General features: G+C 39.1%; 3 protein-coding genes and 1 non-coding gene across 4 annotated transcripts; 2 read left to right on the forward strand and 2 right to left on the reverse strand.

Annotated features, from left to right (window-relative positions):
- Positions 1-4,219: 4,219 nt before the first annotated feature.
- QC761_0080700 (uncharacterized protein) lies at positions 4,220-5,014 on the reverse strand (the record flags this gene model as incomplete). Its single annotated transcript, XM_062872838.1, has 2 exons — positions 4,220-4,787; positions 5,006-5,014. The coding sequence occupies 2 exons, from the start codon at positions 5,012-5,014 to the stop codon at positions 4,251-4,253; spliced, it is 546 nt and encodes a 181-aa protein (XP_062731047.1). The 3' UTR covers positions 4,220-4,250.
- Positions 5,015-5,433: 419 nt separating this feature from the next.
- QC761_511820 (uncharacterized protein) lies at positions 5,434-7,984 on the reverse strand (the record flags this gene model as incomplete). Its single annotated transcript, XM_062880346.1, has 8 exons — positions 7,766-7,984; positions 6,888-7,711; positions 6,704-6,822; positions 6,578-6,650; positions 6,275-6,513; positions 6,017-6,205; positions 5,556-5,945; positions 5,434-5,493 (listed from the first exon to the last, which is right to left on the reverse strand). Exons 2-8 carry the CDS (start codon positions 7,039-7,041, stop codon positions 5,434-5,436), a joined length of 1,224 nt encoding a protein of 407 aa, XP_062731048.1. The 5' UTR covers positions 7,042-7,711; positions 7,766-7,984.
- On the forward strand, positions 7,818-10,581 carry QC761_511830 (uncharacterized protein). The gene is made up of 11 exons (XM_062880347.1): positions 7,818-8,134; positions 8,188-8,275; positions 8,331-8,626; positions 8,690-8,820; positions 8,870-8,997; positions 9,055-9,185; positions 9,238-9,355; positions 9,414-9,561; positions 9,588-9,852; positions 9,909-9,963; positions 10,021-10,581. The coding sequence occupies exons 1-11, from the start codon at positions 8,001-8,003 to the stop codon at positions 10,396-10,398; spliced, it is 1,872 nt and encodes a 623-aa protein (XP_062731049.1). The 5' UTR covers positions 7,818-8,000; the 3' UTR covers positions 10,399-10,581.
- Positions 10,582-21,750: 11,169 nt separating this feature from the next.
- Positions 21,751-21,821, forward strand: QC761_0080730. Its single transcript has one exon. It is a non-coding gene; the product is annotated as a tRNA-Asn (tRNA).
- The last annotated feature ends 2,582 nt before the right edge of the window (positions 21,822-24,403 follow it).

The raw sequence follows: 24,403 nt of genomic DNA on the forward strand, positions 1-24,403 counted from the left end.
TAGGTCGCGTAGTATATGGGGCGCAGGACGTCCCCAGCTAATCATTGAAGAAGTTGGGAGGTAACTAGTTAGGGCTATCCAAAGGTACTATGGCGCTGAGAAGTGCGAGTACTTTACAGGATACAAGATGCTCGGAATAATTAAAGGTATAGTACGACGAGCACTTTATAGGATCCAATATACTAGGAGTAACCGGGGCTATAGTAAAGCGAGTACCTTAGGGTCCCGAGGTTCATATATACGGAGGAACTGGCTAGTATAGATAGATAGTTCCGTAGTATATAATAAATATAAGTTACAATCGTTAGTATTTTAGCTATTGTGATCAAGATAAGGTATTTATTATACACTGTTTAGCTGTACCGAACTAAGATTGTTTAAAAGTGCCTTTAATTAATATCCCTTTCACAGGTTTTGGATAGGGGTTCGTGATAGATACCCGGGTAGCGTAATCTACGATCACAGTACTGCCCGATTCTTTAACCGGATACCTCTACGCGGCTAGACGCCGCCTAAGACACCGCTTGGTGGGCTCCTTATGCCTCGGACCCCTCTTTAAGCCTCGGCTAGCCTTCTGACCTTTCCCTTAACCCTAGTGCGGCCGGTCCTTTTTTTCTAGCCGGTTAAAGTATCGCTAACGGAGCTTTACCGACTACGTGGGGAAATTAACGAATAGTATTAATTGTATATCGGCCCCTAGGTATTTATTAACCTTAATAGTGTAGTGTGTAATACGCTGGCTAATACATCGGAGGCGCGGATTCGATTCACCCGCGGACGCCTCAGATCATACTAGTATCACTTCGAATGATCACGTCATTGCGTCCAAAGGCCCTTCCACACCGTCGAACACAAGCTGTCGACCCCTCATTTTCACCACCACTACATCCACAGACGCTGCTGGCACTCAATCATCCTCTTCAATGCCATCGCCTCTCTTCAATGACCTTCTGGTTCCCAATTTCACCCCCCATGCTACACCACGCCCAGGGCCCCTTTACTGTCCGCGTGGCACATCTACCAACCACTTGCTTGTCATTCATGAGGGCTTCTTGAAGCTTTTATCAGAAAATCACCGCTCTGTGTGGTCGACAAACTGGTGCTGGAGTCTGGTGAAAGCAGAGGATCGATCGTCTTGTCTTAGAAACCTGGCCACGTCGGAGGACATTGGGGTGATCAAGGGCCAACATGTCAACAACGGCGCTCCCGATATTGGACAGCCTAACGCGGGCGGCGAATGGTTTGTCACTCAGGAGACGACAGGTGGCTTTTACCTGCTTTACGGGCATCATCATAGCTCAACGCTCCCTGTCCGTTCCATGGGGATTGGCCAGCCGCAAGTAGGGGTAAGATTCGTCCATGATGCAGCCAACTCGACTTAGGATAACGACCGTTGCTACACTTCAGAGGGCCAGAAAACCGTTTGAAAGCTCCTCCAAAACGATGACGCGGTGGGGCCCAAAATTGTCTGGAAGTTTGTTCAGCTGGATTGAATCCATAGCTGGCAACGAGGGGAAGTAAAAGAACTGCGGAGGCACAGGCAACACAGCATTAGGATACCTGGGCAGGGTAGCGTCATATTATGCTAGCGGAACTACCATGCATAATGATAGCTAAACTTCTATGCACACTGATCTTAGCACTCATAATCTGAGGGTTTCTCATCCATGAAATGTGGCGAATGAATAGAGACATATCCAAGAACTGGTACCCATGATGGTATCATGAAAAGTATGACTCCTCCGAGCATATTGAGCACACCGCCTACCTCGGCCTCAACGACGCATGCAAGAGTGTGACAATGAAGGGACTTCGACATTAGTACATGTATGGCTAGACAGCCAGTGTGGGCAATGAGCTGAGCCGAGTTGAGTCCGGCCTGGGCATGATTTGGCTCAGGCTTGCTACTCTGGGACTTATCACTAAGACGGTTTTTGGTGCCTGCGAGGAACGCCGATATATCCAGGAGGTGCGAGGGTATCGAGGAGTACACTCTGTAGCTAAGGTAGGTAGGTAGGTGATCGGGATTGGCTACTAGCTAGTTCATGGGAGGTAATCAGGTCGTATGTTTCCATGAGGGCCAGGTAGGAAGCAAAGCGTTACGATTGATAAAGCGAAATTGTTCATACAGTTCCGGTGAAAACCTTTTTGTTGTGTTTGTCAATCTGCAGGAGGTACTGGTTGAGAGGCCGAAGCTGTGTAATTACTATTCAGTCGAGAAATACACGAAGCTCGCTCGCGGAAGCGGACTAGATGTCGAATGGAGCATACCGCCGTCACTGTGTTCCAGGTTGCTGGTCAGCAACGTGGGATCAGAAGTTCGTGTTGAGAGAGACCAACAGGAGTTGGGTTGTTTGATGCTAATCATCCAAGGTAATGAATTGTTACTGGGTTGTGACAGTCGAGGAGAAGGTTGATTGGAGAAGGAGCAGGATTAGCTTCTCCAAAGGTGAGGCAACGACCGGAGGCAAAAGGTGGTTGAAGTTGGTGAAGACTGAGCAGCCACCAGCCGGAGCAAGGAAAAGGATTTGGGCTTACAGGAAGCCCGGGCCACCGCCCCACGAGAGCTTCACAACCTCAAATGACAAGAGAAAGGGCGGGGACATCGTGGCGGGCACTGGTTGGCCTGTAAGTGGTACATGTGAGTGTAGATACGCTCCCGCGTGGGGTTACTGGCCAGCAATTGGGATGAAAAGGACATCTTCAGCAAATGAAAGCCGGGTGGACAATGAGTCAAGTCAAGCAAGTTCAGCCCCTCAACCCGGCTCAGACTACCGTTTTCCGGTCCGAAAATATGGAGCCGGAGCCCGTAAAATTAATAGACCCTGGAGCTTGTCAAATTTGCAAATTGAGCCATATCTGAGAAGCTAGAGAGATCTTACATGCCCTGCACTCTGTTGGGCATTCAAAAATAGGCGAACCACTAGGCCACAGCTAGTACCTAAAGGAGGCATACTCAAGTCGATGGTCGATTGCCTCTAACAAACCCGGCTACCTCCTTAAATTACATACTCCCATCATCGACTTTGGCGGTGGAAAAGTTCTCCTCAACCGCTTTGGCGGGGAGCCCCACGACGTACCAGACACGTCGCGTGCGAGGAAAGATTTGTCCCACATTCAATGCCAAAGTCTGGTTCTTATCGTGGCACTGACCCATAGGAATCAGCTTGGTGCCAGTCCCAAATAAGAAGCGCTTTCCCACTGCTGAGTTGGATAAAAAAAAAAGATCTCAGTAGGTAGTTTGAAGTATCACAGCGGAGACCTTTTGGAAGATGGATAATTCATGTGCATATGGGCTGGGTTGTCACTATGTGGTTGCTTACGAGAATTGCCCTAACCTTTCCTCCGGATTGGATGCTCACAGAGCAATATGAACTTACCAGCAGACATCCGATCTTCCTGAACATTGAGCATTCCCAAGGTACATCCCGACATGGAACTCCCAGATGGCGTGCTCATCCCTCGAGACCCAAAGAATTGCGGACAGACTCCTAACATCGACTGTTCAACATCTGTCGTAGCCAGTCTATGTATTACCGCCCCAGGCCCTTCTTCCACCGTCAACTCAATATCTGCACAGAATAGTATACGCAATCCCTGTTCATGGCCTTTCCCACTGTCAGGGGCCGGCCTTCAGCACACACCAACCAATAGTCCAGCGTCACATCAATTCCTAGCATCATGGATTCTACCACTACCGACCTAGTATCTGAATCCAACTCCTGAACCCACTCTTTATATCTATCCTGAATCCACCCCGAGCCCCAAAACCGACCCTCTGTCTCAGCGCCTTTGAGAGCAAGGCACTTCCGAAATGAGGCTGAGGGTGAAACAACTTATTCAAGAAAAATCTTAACTTTGGCCACCTGATCAATTGGGCCGCACAATCACGGCATTGCCGTGAAACTTGGTGTTTTGGTTCAGAGTCAATCAGGACTGATAAAGGTTCTCACGAGTTTTACAGCCTGAAAGTGATCTAAACTATTGTATAATAGACAGTGGTTGATCACTGAAGCCAGCCATGTTGTGGCAAAGCTGTCTGCTCGTATGGATGGAGAAAGGTGGTAAGGCGTGCTTGTCCGGACCGCGGGGATGATATTTCCGGGGATGATATTTCAGGGGAAGGCCGCATGGCGGTGGATATGAAAGGGACATATTAGCTCTTGAAACATACCTAAAAAGGAGTCCAACAGAACCAATATCTCAAGAATTTCAACGAAGAGATCTAATTATCCAGTCAACACAGTCAACTACTGCCTATCCCCATCCGCCAGCTGGACAAATTCCCAGCTCACCACGTCATTCGGCCCTGCCGACCTCAAATGCAATTCACTGCCACTGGCGGGATCGAGCACGACAACATGAAGACTATCGTCCCTCTTCCACCACAACTGATGCCCTCCCTCAGGGGCCACTCTGTAGCAAAACCTGTCCTGCTTTACATCATCAAACTCCCCAACCATCAGTTTAGCAGCCCATCGAGACAGGCGTCCTCCCACCCGATAACCAATATTCATTCGCACAGCCGGATGCCGAAGCGAAAACCACCCTCCCTTCTCTTCACATTCCCAGTGCCAAGTATCCTTGTGAGTGCGTAACGTGTCATGGGGAACTAGCGCCAAGTTGCCGTCGCGCATGGCAAGGACCAAGCCAGTGTTGCGATCCCACAGAATGTATGTGTGTCCAGGGTTTAGAATGGCGCCCTGAATGGCGGTCGGGCCGAAGAAGCTCACTGGAGGCGAATAGGGAGGGGGCTCGTTGGGGACAATGGACTTTTCCACGGTCATCTAAGTTCAAGCGGTCGGTCGTCAGCGCAGAACAAGCATTGAAGGACATAGAGAGGTATACCTTGACTATCAGGTGAGGGTTGAAAAGCTGACGTTACACTGCTGGGGGGGAGAGGTGCTGTTGAAGTTCGTGGCCTTGCGGATGGAACCGAGATGAGGTTTCGGAGAAGATGGTTCCAACGAAAAGTATTTTTGATGCCAAGCTTTAATGCCCAAACGTTTGTCATGTGTGGGGTTAGGACTGCATTTTGATCCTCGCTGGGTATTGGCCATCAAACGTGCTCGATGTCCCGTCAAAGATGCATGCTTCCGTAGGCCTCCATTGGCACACATGAAGTGTACTCGTTGCACAAACGCGCCATCTATTGTCCGCAACATGCATTGGTTAACCAGGTAGGTTTGGGTCAGGAGAAAATAGTGACAAGAGAAAACAATATATCAGATTGAAGACCTCGGTTCAAGACTGAGATATCATCACTGGCCAAATCCCCGAAAAACAGTCCCAAGCAGTAGCCCTCTTTTCACCCAACCAAAGCAGCCCGGATATTATCCCATAAGAGAAGCCGGACTTGACAGACTGGCAGCACAGTCATCACCAGAAAGAGCCTGTTGCATGCTTGGTTGTTACGCCCACCGCCAACCGCGTCTAAGCATCGACGACCTTGATCTGAGCTGCCTTAGCAAAGTCTTCGGCTTCCTTGATAATCTGTAAACTCTTTGTCAGCTCCATTGAAATGGAGAAGTACCAATTTTCTGCAGAAAACCTACCTCGTCATACTTTGTGACGGCATCCTGAATGCCATGGCTGATGTTGGACTTCCGGATAGCCTGCAATGGTGAACTCGTGCCCTTCTCAATCTTGTCAATGGCCTTGATAACAGGGTCAAGAGACTCTCCCAAATGCCGGAAGGTGTCCTGAATCAACCGGATCCCCTCCACCGCCTTTGTCATCCTGGTGATCAAATCATCAATCTGGGCCTCCAAGGCCGTGACAGTAGTCTGGCATTTGAGAACATCCTCCGTCTCCTTGTTCTGGGTGGACCACTTGTCCAACGCATCCTTGAAGTCTTTGAGCTTCTGGTACAGGTTCCAAGTACCCGTAGGGCCGCTGAGCACATTCACCCAAAACTTCCAACCCTTGGGGTCTCCTTCCTCTTTCTGGAACATGCACGAAGTCAGTGACCTTTCCAACATGTGTAGAATGCGCTAATGGATTGGATTGAACTCACCAACTCCTTGCTCTGCTTATCCGCCTCATCCTTGGCGTCCTTGAGCTTCTTCTGCAAGTCTTCCAGTTCATGGTTCAAGTACACCATCGCATTCTTGTAATGCTTCCCCCCAGAATCCGTCACCGGGCTTAGATACTTGTCATTCACAGCGGTGACCTGCTTCTTGTTGGCCTCGGTTTCGTTGAGGAACTATCATCCATCCGACAGGTCAGTCATAAATTCTTTCTCTGCCATCCCAAACATTAAGATGAATCTCACGTCTTGAAGGTCTTTCCTCAACTTTTCACTCTGCTCTTCCTTCTCCTTGGCGTCCGACTTGAGCTCCTCCAGTCTTTCCTTCGCGAGCTCCTTCGCCGCTTCGAAATCATCGTCAATGCTGTCCTTGTTCTTGTACTTATCCGACGTCAGCGTCTTGAGCTGCGCGCCGAGGCCATCGTCGGCTCCGAGGGAGGTCTTGGCGTTGACGGCGTATTTCTTCACCAGGGAGGAATAGGAGACTTGAATAACGTCAGTCAGAATGCTAAGGACGTGGGTTCAAAATGGGGGATGGAGAGAACTCACAGACCCCCTCCATGGGCCCACTGCTGAACTTGTGGCACGAGGAAGAAACAGCGACGAGAGCATCTTTGGTATCCTGTTCACATGGTAAGCACCTATGTTTTCCAGGCTGATGGCAAGGTGTCATACCTCGTAGATCTTGGGAAGGACCGCTTCCAAAGGCTTGAACCGGGACTGAGGGAGCTTCTTCTGGAAGTCGGCATCATTGTCGGGGTACAGCATTCCGCACCAGACATATGCTTGGATGGCTGAAAGAACCTTTGTGTCAGTCCCAACATCGACGACATGGTTGCACGCAGAGTGGTAATCGTACCGTAGAATGGGCTCTTGTCGCCATTGAAAGTGACCTTGCCGTCAGCCTTCGCCGTTCTGAGGAAACGATCCGGGTGCGTTTTGAGTTCGGCCTCGAGAGAGTCCTGCAAGGTCTTCTCTGCTGCCTTGGGGTCGTTGGTCCAGTCGGTTGACATGTTGAAGATGAATGATTGTGGACGAGGTAGAGAGATTTGAGTGCGATGGGTTCAAAGTGTAAATTTTGCAGATGATGCCACAAGGGGAAGACGGAGGGAAGCCAAATGTCGCTATATAACCTGAGAATGCTGTGAGTCTGCGAGGCGTGCTGTGCTACCTTGGACATGCCCACGACGTCAGATCATTGTCGAACAACAGGAGGTCGCCGACCAGGTCGTCCCCGAAGCTCGTATGCACTCTGCAGGCATTCGGGCCGTGATGGTATTTTGGAGACGATGATTGATTCACAAGATGGAGTTTCAGCTCGACTCGCTGTGTTGACGTAACGGTGGCTCAAGGTCTGGTACACGTGTGGATCATCTGGAGTTGTAGTATTCTTGTTACGCGCGATAAACGGTTGCTGATGTCATGGAGGTGGGTGGTTGCTGTATCGTGGATGATGATTTTACGAGACTGAAGCTGTAGTTGACCCATCGTGACCCGCCTTTTGGCGGCGAGATTGGCGCGATGTGCAGCTGTCGACCTGTCAATTGGATTGATCGACATTCTGTCAACACATCTCTGTGGGGCTCAAGTGGTTAGATTTGCGTGCTCAAGAACCAAAGCGGGGAACCGTACAATGGGTGAATGGGTGAGTGGCTGGCTGAGGATTGCGGGTTGAAGGTATGTCTTAGAACTAAGTGTCACCAAAACTGCAAGTTATCGGGAGTGACGCAGGCATACCTGTGTGGAGCATCTACAAGAATGTGTCCATTGGGTCAAGCGGGCTTGCCGGGGGGTAGGTCCCCGTGTTGATCTGGAGTCGAGCCGACGAAGCATGGACCACGTACAAGAAGGATAAAAATGGCTTCTTTGACAGGAGAGTTGCATCATCAAGCACTTTGTTTCCAGAACTCTTTGCTCTTTCAAGCCTTGAATCGCCAACCGTTGTCACACATCACGCAGCATCATCATCCTTATGGCTTCCTTCCCCGATTTTCAAATCCAAATCGAAAGCCCAGGCGGCGAGCCGTTCCCTTCCATCTCTAGCAAGACGCTGGGTTCCGATGTTGAAAAAGCAACGTTGTCCAAGCTCAGGGGCCTTTGCCGCATGTATGTCAAACATCTTTGGTGGCCACGTTGAGCGGAATCTAACATGTCTTTAGCCCAAAGAAATACGCCTTCAGCACCAATGGCAAAAATGCCCTCTCCGACAGCACGTCTCTCAATGACTACATCCACTTGACCCCTGACGTAAGATGTTTATTTTCTACAAACCATTGTTTATCTTGGCTGACCAACCTTGAAGAACCTTGCCAGCCTTTCTCCCAAAGCAAAGGCCACCGAGAAGATAGAGGGAGCACCAGCTGCTGAGACGGAGGAAAAGCCCAAGCCCAAGGGTGTTCCCTTTGTCACGGTTCATCTCGTCTCCACGGTCGTGGCCAGCAAGCCACAGGAGAACGTCCCGCAATCCACTGTGATCTCTGATCTCAAAAACCTACTCGGAAGCGCTGGCAAAGGAGTTGATGGCGGCAAACTCGGGAATACCGCCGAGTTGTTGGGAAAGCTTGACTCCCTGCAGCAAAATTACGCGACGGCAGCTATGTATGTCTTGTGCAGATGTCGACATCTTATCGACAATGCTGACATGGACTTGTATCAATACAGTTCCAGGGACTACACCGAACCCGCCGATTTGACTGAGACGCAGTGGGAGAATATCCTGTTCAATAACCGGATTCTGCATGGCTACACCCACATGCCAGGCACCGGGCTCTTGGTCAAGGCCCCCAAGAGAGGTATGTTGATCCTACTCATTTCTGGGATCCAATTCCAAGCTGATAACAGAAGCCTTCTCAATCCGTCGTCCGCTCCAGGCACCTTCTCCGGATCTCGGCGAAGTAGCGAAAGCCCCCATGCCAGAAGAAAAAGCACTCGACAAGACAAGCGACAAGAAGGTGGTGAAGGAATATCTGGTTTGTCAAACTCGCATCTGATTGCCGCCCACAGGTAACTAACATGAGGCCAAACAGAACACTGTCCCAGGCATTCCATCTTTCTACATCGATGACGACTCCAAAGTCACCGTCACCGAAACCAGGACTGCGTTCCAACGGTCCATGGCGCGGGAAGGATTCAGTTCCACGGCTATTGAAGCAAATGCGTCAGTCACGAACTCACTGCTGGTCTTGTACCCATGGCTAAACATTGCGTAGAAGCGGGAGCCCGTTTGGCAAGTCGATCTCTGCTTCCGCGGCCCTTTCCGACGAGAATTCCTACAGCAAGAAGAGTCTCACTGAAGAGACCGACTTTACCTTGGAGGTCGCTTACAAGGTATGTTTGTCATGTGTAGAGGTAGACTTAGACGTGCAAACCACTGACCTTGAAACAGTTCCCCCGCGTAGCCATAGACCTCTCCCCCCGCTACCTCCAGCTCTCCGACGAGTGCGAGGAAGCAATCAACAACATCAAGAGCGACTACGACAAAGTCCAGTTCATCAATGACTACGGTGCCACCTTCCCTCCCAAGCTCCAGACAAGTCCATAAGCTCATACTCCAATACAGGTGACGCATTCCCAACCAAGGTCCTGCTCGGCGGTTTCCTCCGCAGCAGCCGCCAAGTCAAAGTCGAGACCAACGAGCAACTCGATGCAGCCAAGGAAGAGACCAAGAAGGCCGCCGGCCTCAGTTTTGCCTCACCCCAAGTGAGCTTTGGGGTGAACTACGCCAAGACCACCAGTGACACCACGACGACGACCCAGGGCCAGACGATCGGGAACGCTGCCTTGACCTGGGAGGCGCGTGGTGGAGACACTGTGCTTTGTTCCAAGTGAGTTCCAGCTCCAGCCGTTATCGCAACATACACACAAGCTGACTCCCACAAAGCCCATCTGCCTGGGCCTCAACCGTAAAGGACTACCGCTACTGGCGCATCACCGAGGTAAGCCTTCTTCCCCTGACACATCAAGAAATCCTGCTCTAACACCCGTAACACCAGCAATCCCAAACCGTCTCCCTCGTCCGCATAATAGACGGCATAGACCCCAACATGGCCCACAAAGTCGAATTCCCCAACCAAAAAGACGACAAGCTCCCCGACAACGGAGACCTCCCCGAGTCAGAGCTCATCGACAAAGCCACCAACCTCCTCATGGGACCCCCCAGCTCAGTGCCAATGCAAATCGTCCTCAAGGCCTACCGGGAAGACACCGACAAGAAGGGCTACCACGCCTGGCTGAAGAAGGAGCATTCCGCCGAGTACGACGACCTGGAGATAAAAGACCCGGGGGCTGGGTGGGACAGCCTGACGGATAGTTGCAAGACTTATTACATCATCTATGTGTACATGGCGAAGGACAAGAAGCTTTTTACATGAGACGTGAGGACTGGGTGGCTGGACAGCAAGAGGGATGCAGGCGAGGCTTCCTGGGGACGTTCAACGTCACATACATGACATGATCAAAGTACAACATACGTATTGGAAGTATCTCCAGACTCCAATTTATCCCATAGTGTGTCTCAAAGACAATATTAATATGATAGCCTACCCTGCTACAGCAACACATCATAGCTGGTACGTGAACATGGCAGTCCTTCATAAACGGCGCGTTATGCCCATGAACACGTTAAAGAGTGTTACTAGTCGAATGGCATAATAGCAGATGCAAATAAGGGGCTCTACCAATACAAAGAAAGAGCCTTTTGAGAGCCACCATTGGGTCCTACTGATACCCTCCTCCTTGCATATTTAATTACCCTCCCTATAATATAGTAAAAGGACCTGGAAAAAAATTAATAAGCCTTGAAATAATCTTTATAGGCCTTAAAATTATTTTTCAAAACTCTTTCTTATGATATGTTAAGGAGTTTTGTCCTGCTTCCAAGGCCTATTGAAGATATTTCAAGGCCTGCTAACTATCTTTTAATATTTAATAACGTATTTAATAAGCGAGCGGATCAGACAAGCAAGTGAATCGATTTTTACTACCCTATTATAACTATCCTTAATTGCAAAACAATAACATTATTAACCTACTACAATTATATTAGAAAAAGCGAAATTAGACTCTTTTATAACCTCCTAGCACGTACGGATATTATAGTTAGGCTTACCACACATACTATAGTACTAAACCTTCGTACGACCCTCCTCTACACTACCTCACCCTATTCCTTTCCTTACGCTACCTTTGCACCCACAGCCTTCTAGTCCAGTAAATCCTGCACATATTACATAATAAATAATCCTCCGAGCTATATATATATTTTCTTCGTTCTCCTGCGCTTACTTAATACCTCGTTCGCTTTACGGAGCAAAAATACCTTTAATTAAAGGAAAGTTATTTAATATATCATAACTATTATACCTTTAATAAACTTATCAACCGTAATTAATATCAAAGTCGCGGAATTGTTTTAATAATTAATAATGTATATTTTAAGAAATATTAATCATAAATTAGTTTTTCGAAGGTTTTATAGTATTTAAAATATATAAAGTAATACCGTAATTAAGTTTAGGGCTAGAGGTATTAAGATATAAAGTTTTACACTTAATTTAAAAAGTACCGTCTTTAAATTAAATAATATAAAGCTAATACCTATAAAGCTACCTTATTATAACGAACCCCTGTACAGAACCTCTGAAAGGGATACTAGTTAAAGGCTACTACTGACAATTAGTTCGGTACAGCTAGAAAGTGCACAACAAAATATCTTAATATAATTATAAATACTATAACTATAACTTAAATTATATACTACGGAATTATCTATCTATACTAGCCAGTTCCTCCGTATATATAGACCTAGTACTAAGCCTTAGATTATTTTATTCTCTACGGATTATAGCTAGCTCTCGAGAATTTCAATAATTCCTAAGAATTATTTATAATTCCTTATGCCCTAAATAATCCACCTTTTATTAGTCCATCCTCCTGTCCCATAATTGGTTCTACTAGCGATTGGCTGTGCGTCTTGTGCCCCGCACATGGTCCGTCCTGGCCGTTGGCTTAACTGTGACAGTATGCTAAGGGCACTAAGCAGAAGTAAATATGGTTTAGCATAAGGTCTATATATACGGAGGAACTGGCTGGTGTAGACAGACAGTTCCGCAGTATATAATACAAGTCACAATCGTGGTATCTTAGCTATTATGATTAAGACAAGCCATGTATTATACACTATTTAGCTGTACCGAACCAGGATTATTCAGAAGTGCCTTTAACTAGTATCCCTTTCAGAGGTTCCGGATAGGGGTTCGTTATAATAGTAGTGGTGTAAGGAGAGCTTATACGAAGGTTTAGTACTGTGGCATATGCGGCAAGCTTAGCTATAATATCCGTACGTACTAGAAGGTTGCAGAAGAGCCTGATTTAGCTATTTATAATATGATTATAGTAGGTTAATAGTGTTAGTGTATTATAATTGAGGGTAATTATAGTAGGATAGTGGAAAGTAGTGCACTTGCTTATGTAGTGCACTCGTTTATAATGTACGTTACTATATTAATAAAAATAATATTTATTATACACTTAATTTCGTCGAAGTTATAAATATTATTATTTAAAATACCGTACTTAGCTTTAGTATTCCGTACGAGCGTAAATTAGTTAATAATAACCTTTAAATCCTTATATTTAGTTCTTTAATAACCGTATGTATGTATAATACTTATATAGAACTATAATTAACTTTAAATGAAATTATAGGCCTATCGTTTATTAACAGGAGGTGCGTTACGTATATATAATAGTATGACGAACCCCTATCCAGAACCTCTGAAAGGGATACCGGTTGAAGGCTGCTTCTGAATAATCCTGGTTCGGTACAGCTAAACAGTGTACGACAAGATATCTCAATGTAAACACTAGATACCGTGAATATAAGCTTGAATTGCATACTGCGGAACTGTCTATCTACACCGGCCAGTTCCTCCGTATATATAGATTAGGGGACCGTGGACCGTTGGCTTATAGACGGTCCTCGGTCCTCTCCGGATTGGCCGATACTGGACCGTGGACCGTAAGACCTACTACGGTCCCAGGTCCCCACCTTATTGGTCCGTTCCGTCCTACTGGACCGTGAGCCCCGCTCGATCGCCCGGTCTAGCCCTAATTAGTCTAGTGTGCCTTACTGTTTTCCAAAACTATAATATAATACTCCCCCTTCTAGGCTAAAGCCCTTACGGTTTAATTTTTTTTTACTATTAATAATACCGTAAGTCTTTTCCTCCTTACTTCTCCTTTATCTTTACTATATTTAATTATATATAGAAACATTATTATAAAACTAATTAATCCGTTACCTTCGCTTCGCGAATCTTTTATTATAGTTCTTCTATTATACTATACTTTACCTATTTTACTTTAAAACGCTTATATATTATAGCCCCTAAATTTTCGCGATACGTTAAGTATATATATTATAAGATTCTATATAACGGTTTTAACGTCGGTTCCGCTCGTAGATATATCTTCTTCTTTTTCTTATACCGTAATTAACCGCTTAATAGTAACCCGAATAATAGAAAAGTAGGATAAATTTAAGCGTAAGAAGTAAAAGTTTAAAAATTAACTTTTATAATTAACTATTAAATTAATCCGGGTAAAACGAATATACCGTTCTTTCCGTAATTATAAGGAGTGTCTTTTTACGCGGGATATTTAGGAGGAGGATACCTAGGTAGTATAGTCCGCCGTACCGCCCTCTAGTTCCCCGGGTGCCTCTACGTAGCTTACCGCCGCGTAGGATACCGCCCTATAGACTCCTTAAGCCCTAGGTCCCTCCGTAGGCCTTAACTAGCCTTCTAACCTTTCTTTTAACCCTAGTACGGCCGGTCCTTCCTTCCTAACCGCCTAAGATGCCGCTAGTAGTACGCCTTTTACTTCCTAAAGTAATTAAAGTGCGTAATATTACTTATATTTAATTTTCTTTATACCTTTTAACCTCGTAATATAACGTATAATACGCTAATTACTTTACCGGGGATATAGGTTCGAATCTTACCGAGATTCTTCTAGCTTTATTTTATAATTATTTAGCTATAAATTAAAGCTAACTTTTTATCGTCCGCTAGTAATATATCTTTTATAGTAATAAAAATATATAATATTAATTAAGTTTAGATTCCTTTTTACTTTCTAACTTTATAATATAATATATAGTATATTAATTATTTTATCGGAAGCGTAAGTTCGAATCCTATTAAGGTTCTTTTAGGCTTAAAAGGGCCCGGTAAAGTCCTTTTATATTTAAATTTATTTTTATTTATTTAAGTTTTAATTAGTTTAAATATTATTAATAAAATTCTTTTAACTTTTTTAAGTAATTAAAGTATACCTATAATTCCTATAAATTATTTAAAGCCGGATATCCTAACTAACTAACTAAATACTTTAATTAACTTTTATTAAACTATAAATTTAATATCTTTTCTATATTATACTTTTTTTCTTCGTCCTTTACTATAGTTTATATATTAGCCTTACTTATCGGTAATACAGGTTCCAAAAGTAAAATATAAAAAGTATATAACCGTAAATATATTATACGGGGTAACTCCAGTTCGAATACCGTCTCCGATATCTTCCTTTTTATTTTAAACGGGCTTACTTGTTTATAGTTTAACTTTTTATTAGGTCTTTTAGTATATAAATTACGTATAAAAAAGAATATTATATTTCCCCTTTTAAAGCGAAGTTCCTTAAGCCTTTTAGTATTATAATATTTTTATATTCTTTCCTTTATAAACTTTAGTTTTTACTTAAGCTTATTATAAAATATATATATTTTATTTACTTTAACTCCGGCCTTAAGTACTTTAACCGTAGGTCCTTACCGTAAGTTTACTTTATAATCGAAATTCGCGAAAAAGGATATAACTTTCGTAATCTCCGTTAATAATATATTATATATTAATTATACTATAAATAATAGTTTAATTTAATCGTTTTATTCGAAATTAATATAATTCTATAAATATTATTTTATAATTTAATTAAATTACTCCGTTTAACCGTTTATTTAAGGCTAGTAAATTAATAATACTTTACTTATTACCCCTAACTTTATTATTAATACTTTTTAAAATTTCGATACGAACTTAATATTACGATCCGTAATAAACTTTTTTAATTATATATATATTATTATAATATATTATAATACTACGTTTATTAATTACTTTACCGATTAGGTTTCTTTATATAGTAAAAAGTATATTTATTTAATAAGCTTATCTATTACTATTAATATATTAATATATTTAACGCCGGTTACTATATTTTTAGATTTTAATAACTTAATAATAAAGTCTATCGTAACTAAACTTTATAGTCGCTCCGCTATTAATAATAACTCTAGAAATCTATAAGGTTTATACTTTATAACCCTCGTTTTTTCGTACGTATAATATAATTAAATAGTTTTTTTAACGTCGTCCTTAATCTTTAATTAATTAAAATATTATTTAATCTTTTTTATAATTTTAGTAATACTTATATATCCTCCGAGTTTCGATATATAAATATTTATTATTAATATTATTTTATTACTTAACTTTACGTACGCTCGATTCTTATATTATAGCCTTCCTTAATTATTTTTTTAAATACTTTATAACTTTAATTCTTTTTATTAATATTATTTTATAATATTAGTATCTAACTTCCCTTAATACTTATTAAAAGTAGCTTTTTCGTAATATATTATATAATACTTTATTTACGACTATAGTAAATACTTAAAAATATTATTAAGCGCTTTTTTAAATAATAATAATAATTCCTTAGGTATATCTTTATAGTAATCGATACGCCGGCTAAATACATTTACCTTAGTATTCTCCGATCCTTTCTTATAATTAATTTAAAACTTAAATTCTAAAAGAAATTTTAATTATTATATTTATTATATATTAAGGACCTTCGTAATAATAAAGTACTATAGATTTTTATAATCCGTATAAACCTATATTTTATATTTAATATTATTTAAATATAGCCTTTACTTTTCGAACGTTTTAATAATAGTAAATAATTTTTTATTATAAATTAAATAATTTTAATATACTCCCTTAAGCTTTTTCGAAAAGAAAGTTATTAAATATAATTTATTATCGTTATTTTACTATCTTAATTATTTATCGATTATATAGTTTAATATATTTACCTCGACCTTAAATAATCGATTAGGGTTTAATAATTTAAATATTAGGTCCTTTAAAATAATTTCTTTTAGCTTTTAAAAGGCTTACTTTTTTTCCTACCCCTATTAAAATTCTATATCCTTTTTAGTTAAATAATTAAGAGGCCTCGTAATACTTATATACCCTCGAATAAATATCCTATAGAAATTTATAAATCTTAAAAATTCCTTAACGTATATTTATAATTATAGTATAGGCTAATCCTTAACTACCGTAATTTTTTTAGGTTCTATATAAACTTTATTTAACGATATTAAGTATTTTAAATATATTATCTTTCGTACGTAAAACTCGTTCTTCTCTTTATTAACTAAGAGTCCGGCTCTATATAGCGCGTCGAGTATCTCTCGTACGTGCTACTTATATTTCTTTAAAGTACGTAAGTAGATAAGAACGTTGTTAAGATAGTATATTATTATTTTATCGAGGTACTTCCGTATCGTATAGTTAATAAGAGATTAAAACGTCGCGGGCGTATTAGTTAGTTTATATAGTATTACGAAATACTCGAAATAACCGTAGGGCGTACGAAACGCTATTTTTTATTCGTTTCCTTCTTTAATCCGTATATAGGCGTACCTAATAAGTATATTTAAACGTATAAAGTATTATACTCTTACTAATTAACTTTATAATTTAGATATTAACGGTAGCGGGTAATTATTTTTTACTATTTCGTTATTTAATTACCGGTAATCTATATATAATCGTAAGCTTCTATCTTTTTTCGGTACGAAGAAAATAAAGTATTTTATTAGTAATATAAACTCCTTAATATAGCTTCTCTTTAAATTTTCGTTTAAATATTTCCGTAGTTCTTTACTTTATTTATCGTTAATATAGTATACTTTAAATAACCGTAATTTAATTTTTTTTTTTAATTTAATTTTATAGTCTTACGGTCTTTACTTTAGAAACCTCTTTAAATATTTAACTATAAAGGCTAAGTATCCTCGATATTCCACCGGTACTACCTTTTTCTCGCCCTTTTTTATATTATTATAATAAATATATTTATTAACCTCCGATATTTCTATTAACGTCGTTAATCCTACTTTTTTAATTTTATTACTTATATTAATAAAATATATTATTATTTTTTAGGTTCTTTACGGTAGTACCGTAAAGGGTACTTATCCTATACTCTACTCCGTACGTGCCTCTAATCTCCTATCGTTAACTAAATACTTTTAAAGTTTTTTTAATCGTAAGTAGCTACTATCCTTCTAATCGATATCTAGGTTATAGTCTTTATATTATAATTACTTTAGGATTATATCCTTTAAGGGTCCTATATTTATAATATCGAATATAATTAAAGTTATTTTCCCTTTAATTATAATATTTAGGGGTAGTATTTCCTTATAGACCTTTTACGTACGAAATAGTCTTTATATAATAATCTATTCCTTCTTTTTTTTTATAGTATTCGGGCCTAATATACGAACTATAATAAAATTAGGTTCGTTTCCGTATTACCGTTTATTAATATTATTATTTAAAAATCTTTTTATTATATAGTAACCTAAAGGCGTTTATTTCTTTTATTTTTTTCCTATATAGTAACGATTTTACTAATAAACTTTAAATTATTATTCTATACTTTTACTTTACGTTAATACTTTCGAAAATACTATTTATAGTTTATTAAAGGTTAACGGCCCCCGCGAAAGACCGCGAATTATTTTTTAAACGGTTATATCGTTTAAAAGTATTTTCCTACTTTAGGTTAATTAATAATATAAAATTTTTTAACTATACCCGCTTAATTTCTTTTTACTTTCCGTCTTTTACTTTCCTAATACTTTCTCGTATCCTCGTCTAATAACGGTTCTTCTACTTAATTTCACGTATTTTATTTTAATAATATTACTTAACCTTTTCCCGTAAATATATAGTATAGTCTAGGCTCGGATACTATTTTAATACTACTTTTTTTAAAGAACGTACGTTATTATCTATATTCTAACCTTTTATATACTCGGCGTAATATCTTATATACTTTAGTGCGATTTATATAACTTAAAAGCTATCCTTTAATTTAATCGGATTTTAAACTTTTTATAAAAGGTAATTATTTAGGTCTTTTTATTAGGCCTTTTCCTACTTAATTATAATTTTTTTAATTAATTATAATTTATTTTCTTTACTTACTTTACGTATTAACTAGTAACTATATAGCGACTTACTTTAATAGTATTTTATATATTTATATATAATATATTAAAACTAAAGTACTCTCCGATATTTTAAATATTTAAAATAAAGTTATACTATATTTCCTTTATAAGGTATATACTATATAGGTATTTATATATTTTTTAATAATTTTATAATCCTAATACTATCGACTTTCTTATCCTTCTAATATTCTTTCTAGCTTTTATATATAAGCTTTATAAGTTATAATATATTTTATAAAATAATAAATTTATATTTACCGTATTACTTTTTTAATATTATTTATTTAATAAGTCTTTACGTAAAACTATTACCTTTAGCGACTTTTATAGTAATTTCTATAATAATTTAAATTAATTAATTCTATAATATTTATATTTAAAAATCTTTTTCCTTATACTTTACCTTTAGCCTTTCTATTACTTCCCGCAGCTTTTAAAACTCTATTTCTTTTTATTTAATATATTAATTAAAGTTTTTCTTTAATTTTACCGATCCGCCTTATTAATACCCGATAGCTATTTCCTTTATAACCCTCGGTCCTTTTAATATAGTAATTATTATAATCTTTTTCTTTTAGTTAAATCGTTTAAATACTCGATAATCTTTTTAAAATATCCTATCTTACTATAATTAAAATACTTAAAATTATCCTTATCTTAATCTTGGCCTTACGGCCTTTATTACTATATAGTATTAACGTCTATCGGTCCTAAATACGTAATACCGGAATAGTTAATACTAAAGTATTATTTTTTACGTTTATTATTAAAGTAATTATTACTAAAGTACTTCTTATTACCGTAGTAACCTTTATTATTACCTTTCTTCTCCGTACGACGCTAGAACTACCGATCGTCGATCCGTATAGCTATAGCGATATACTTATTAATAATATTAGGCCTCGACTCCTTATATAACTTATCCTTTACCTCTTCCTTAAGGTTATTATAAAAGAGTTATATTAATTTTTTATCGTTAATAGTACTATATAAGCTATCGATTTTAAATAGAGTTACGTAATTAATTACTAAAGGTATTTAACGTAAGTTTACGAGCCTCTCTTACGTGTATTTTACTTTATTATATACCTTAAATACTTTTTTAAATTTAATTTTAAAAATATAATAACTTTCGAAATATTTTATAATAATTTTCTCTTAATCGAATGGCTCCTCCTTATAATAGTTATCGAGAATAAGCTCGAACTATACGAAAGCCTTATCCTTAAGTCTAATAGCTACGAAAATAACCTTCGACTTTTCGTTAATAAACTAATCTAAGTATTAACGAAAATAAGTTTTAAATTAAATTAAAAACCCTTTAAGCTTTACCTTTCCTTCTTTATAGCGCTCCGGTACCAGGAACTTAAATATTACTTTAAGTAAAATTAATATAATAATAATTTACTCCCGAATTTATTAAGCCTTATTTTTAAGTTCCTTAAAATACTATATTATTTATTCTGCGGTAAGTTAAATATTAATAATAGTAGGTCCCTTATTACTTAGGCTAGGCGGGACGCTTCTTATCTAAATATTTTTAAGTCCGGCTATAGTAGTAAAAAAACGCCTTTAATTTATTTATAATAGAATTAAAGTAAGTATATAACGTATAACGAACCTCTATCTAGAACCTCTAAAAGGGATACCGGTTAAAGGCTACTTCTAAATAATCCTGGTTCGGTATAGCTAAATAGTATACGATAAGATATCTCAATATAAACACTAAATACCGTGAATATAAGCTTGAATTGCATACTGCGGAACTGTCTATCTACACCGGCCAATTCCTCCGTATATATAGATCAGGGGACCGTGGACCGTTGGCTTACAGACGGTCCTCGGTCCTCTCCGGATTGGCCGATACTGGACCGTGGACCGTGAGACCCACCACGGTCCCAGGTCCCCACCTTATTGGTCCGTTCCGTCCTACTGGACCGTGAGCCCCGCTCGATCGCCCGGTCCAGCCCTGATTGGTCCGGTGTGCCCCACTGTCTTCCAAAACCGTGACAAATAGTTAGTTAGTTATATCTTTCACGCTACTTAATTTAGGTAAGAATACACGTATAGATAGCTTAAAAACGTATTGAACCATCTTCTTATGACGAACCCCTATCCAGAACCTCTGAAAGGGATACCGGTTAAAGGCTACTTCTAAATAATCCTGGTTCGGTACAGCTAGACAGTGTACGACAAGATGTCTCAATGTAAACACTAGATGCCGTGAATACAACTTGAAATTGCATACTGCGGAACTGTCTATCTACACCAGCCAGTTCCTCCGTATATATAGACCTCGGGGCCCTGAGGTGCTCGCCCTGCTACGGCCCCGATCACTCCTAGCACTTTATATCCTGCGAAGTGCTTATCGTGCTATGTCTTCGATCACCCGTAGTATCTTGCATCCTGCAGACTGCTCAGGCCCCTTGGCGCCGTAGCACTTCTGGCTAGCCCTAATTAGCTGCTTCCTAGTTTCCTTAATAATTAGCTAGGGACTCCCCGCGCCCCATATATTACGCGGCCTGCCGTTGGGTTAACTATAATATAATGCCTCTCCTCCCAGGTCGACGCCCCGGCAACCGTATTCCTGAAATAGTCCTGGATCCCCTTTTCCTGTAATATCCCTATAGTAAGTTTTCCTCCTCTTTTATCCTACCGTTATGTCTAACCGTGTAAAGAAACCCGCTCGTACGAGTACCGACCGTCGCCGTAATCAAGTACTTTTCCTTAAGAAGTTCGGCCTTATTATGCCCGAGTATACCTATTGTAAAGAGAATAGCCTTAAGTACGTAGCTTCTTCTCGATACGACTAATGCCTCCCGTGTGTTAAGTCGAGTCGCTTTTACTGTAATGTTTATGGCGTGGATCGTAAGTCCTTCCCTGGGCTACCGTACGCTTCCTCGCTAACCCTATAGTCTGTCCTCTTATTAAGGAAAAAGAGTGCCTGGACGCCGAAAAGCAGGTTACCTTGAGTAAGCTCCTTCGTCTCGAGGTATAATCGCGTGCCCTCGAGGTGCAAGCCCTTACTGCCTTTCGTCGCGAATCTTATTTCTTTAAGGAGGAAGAGAGAGAGTTTTTTGCGCAGCCTGCTACCCCGCATAGCCCGCCGGTAGCGGATACCTCTGTTACCTCTTTTTCTATTACTATTCTTGCCTCGGCCTTCTCTTTCCTGGATCCTGCCTTAGGCCTCGACTGGCCTACCGACCTTTCTTTTGATCCTAATATGGCCGGTCCTTCCTTCCTAACCGCGCAGGATGCCGCTAGCGGCACGCCTTCTACCTCCTAAGGTAGTTAAGGCGCGTAGCGTTTAATATACCTAGGTCCCCTCACTACTTTTAACCTCGTAGTATAGCGTATAGCACGCCGACTATTCTGCTAGAGGCGTAGGTTCGAATCCTGCCGAGGTTCTCCTAGCTTTATTTTATAGCTATTTAGCTATAAGTTAAGGCCAGTTTTTTATCGTCCGCCGGTAGTACGTTTTTTTATAGTGGTAGGGGTATATAATACTAATTAAGCCTAGATTCCTTCCTACCTTCTAACCTTATAATATAGCGTATAGTACACTAACTACCCTGTCGGAGGCGTAGGTTCGACTCCTATTAAGGTTCTTCTAGGCTTAAGAGGGCCCGGTCGGGTCCTTTTACGCCCGGATTTATTTTTATTTATTTAGGTTTTGGCCAGTCTAAATATCGTTAATAGAATTCTTTTAGTTTCTTTAAGTAATTAAGGTATACCTATAGCTCCCACGAGTTATCTATAACCGGATATCCTAACTAACTAACTAAATACTTTAATTAGCCTCTATTAAACCGTGAATCTAATATCTTTTCTATATCGTACTCTTTTTCTTCGTCCTCCGCTACGGCCTATATATTAGCTTTACTTGCCGGTAGTGCGGGCTCCAGAAGTGAGATGTGAAAGGTATATGACCGTAGACGCATCGTACGGGGTAGCTCCAGTTCGAATACCGTCTCCGATATCTTCCTTTTAATCTTGAACGGGCCTACTCGCCTATAGTCTAGCTTCTTATTAAGTTTTTTAGTATGTAAATTACGTATGGAAAGGAATATTATATTTCTTCCTTTAAAGCGAGGTCCTTCGAGCCTTTTAGTATTATAGTATTTCCGTATCCTTTTCCTTATAAACTTTAGTTTTTACTTAAATTTACCGTAAAGTATATATATTTTATTTACTTTAATCCTAACCTTAGGTACCTTAACCGTAGATCCTTACTATAGGTTTGCCTTATAACCGAAATTCGCGAAGAAAAGTATAACTTTCGTGGTTTCTATTAGTAATATATTATATGCTAGTTATACCGTAAGTAATAGTTTAACTTAATCGTTTTATTTAAAATTAATATAATTCCGTAGGTATTATTTTACGATTTAATTAAGCCACTCCGTTTAACTATTTATTTAAAGGTAATAAACTAATAACGTTTTACTTACTACCTTTAGCTTCGTTATTAACGCTCTTTAAAACTTCGATACGAATTTAATATCGCGATCCGTAATAAATTTTTTTAACTATATATATATTATTATAATATATTATAATATTATATTTATTAATTATTTTACTAATTAGGTTTCTTTATATAGTAAGAAATATATTTACTTAATAAGTTTATCGATTACCGTTAATATATTATTATACTTAACGCCGGTTATTATATTCTTAAACTTTAGTAATTTAATAATAAAGTTTATTATAACTAAACTCTATAGTCGTTCCGCTACTAATAGTAACTCTAGAAATCCGTAAGGCTTATACCTCGTAACCTTCGTTCTTTCGTATATATAGTATAATTAAATAGTTTCTTTAATATCGTTCTTAATCCTCGGCCAATTAAAGTATTACTTAATCTTTTCTATAGTTTTAGCAATACTTATATATCCTCCGAGCTTCGATATATAAATATCTATTATTAATGTCGTCCGATTACTTGGCTTCACGTACGCCCGGTTCCTATACTATAGCCTTCCCTAACTATCTTTCTAGATGCCTTATGGCTCTAGCTTTTCCTGCTAGTATTGCTCCGTAATATCGGTATTTAATTTCCTTTAGTATTTACTAGAAGTAGCTTTCTCTTAATATATTATATAATATTTTATTTACGGCTATAGTAAATACTTAAAAGTATTATTAGGCGCTTCCTTAAATAATAATAATAATTCCTTAAACGTATTTTTATAGTGGTCGGTACGCCGGCTAAATACATTTACTTTAACGTTTTTTAATCTTTTCTTATAATTAATCTAGAAATTAAATTCCGAAAAAAATTCTAATTATCGTATTTACCGCGCGTTAAGGACCTTCGTAATAGTAAAGTACTATAGGTTTTTATAATCCGTATAGACTTATATTTCGTATTTAATATTATTAAGGTATAGCCTCTACTCCTCGAACGCTTCGATAATAATAAATAGCTTTTTATTATAAATTAAATAGTTTTAACGTACTTCCTTAAGCTTTTTCGAAAAGAAAGCTATTAAATATAATTTACTATCGTTATTTTACTATCCTAATTACTTACCAATCGTATAGTTTAATATATTCGTTTCGACCTTAAATAATCGATTAGGGTTTAATAATTTAAATACCGGGTCCTTTAAAATAACCTCTTTTAGTTTCTAGAAGGCTTACTTTTCTTTTTACTTCCACCGGAACTCTACGTCCTTCTTAATTAAATAATTAAGAGGCCTCGCGATATTTATATATTTTTAAATAAATATTTAATAAAAATTTATAAACCTTAAAAATTCTCTAACGTATATTTATAACTATAATATAAACTAATCTTTAACTACCGTAATTTTCCTAGGTTCTATACGAACCTTACTTAATAATATTAAGTATTTTAAATATACTATTTTTTATATATAGAACTTACTTTTCTCTTTATTAACTAAGAGTCCGGCTCCGTATAGCGCGTTAAATATCTCTCGTACGTACCGCTTATATTCCTCTAGAGTACGTAAGTAGAT

Source organism: Podospora bellae-mahoneyi, chromosome 5 (assembly GCF_035222275.1).
Source record: "Podospora bellae-mahoneyi strain CBS 112042 chromosome 5, whole genome shotgun sequence".
NCBI classification, from domain to species: domain Eukaryota; kingdom Fungi; phylum Ascomycota; class Sordariomycetes; order Sordariales; family Podosporaceae; genus Podospora; species Podospora bellae-mahoneyi.

What these genes read in the sequence shown, in the direction of transcription:
- QC761_511830 (XM_062880347.1), top strand. Translation starts at nt 8,001, where the DNA reads ATGGCTTCCTTCCCCGATTTTCAAATCCAAATCGAAAGCCCAGGCGGC. An exon ending in CCCTCCCAAGCTCCAGACAA is followed by an intron (nt 9,562 to 9,587) that starts GTCCATAAGCTC and finishes ACTCCAATACAG; the next exon opens with GTGACGCATTCCCAACCAAG. An exon ending in GCTACTGGCGCATCACCGAG is followed by an intron (nt 9,964 to 10,020) that starts GTAAGCCTTCTT and finishes CCGTAACACCAG; the next exon opens with CAATCCCAAACCGTCTCCCT.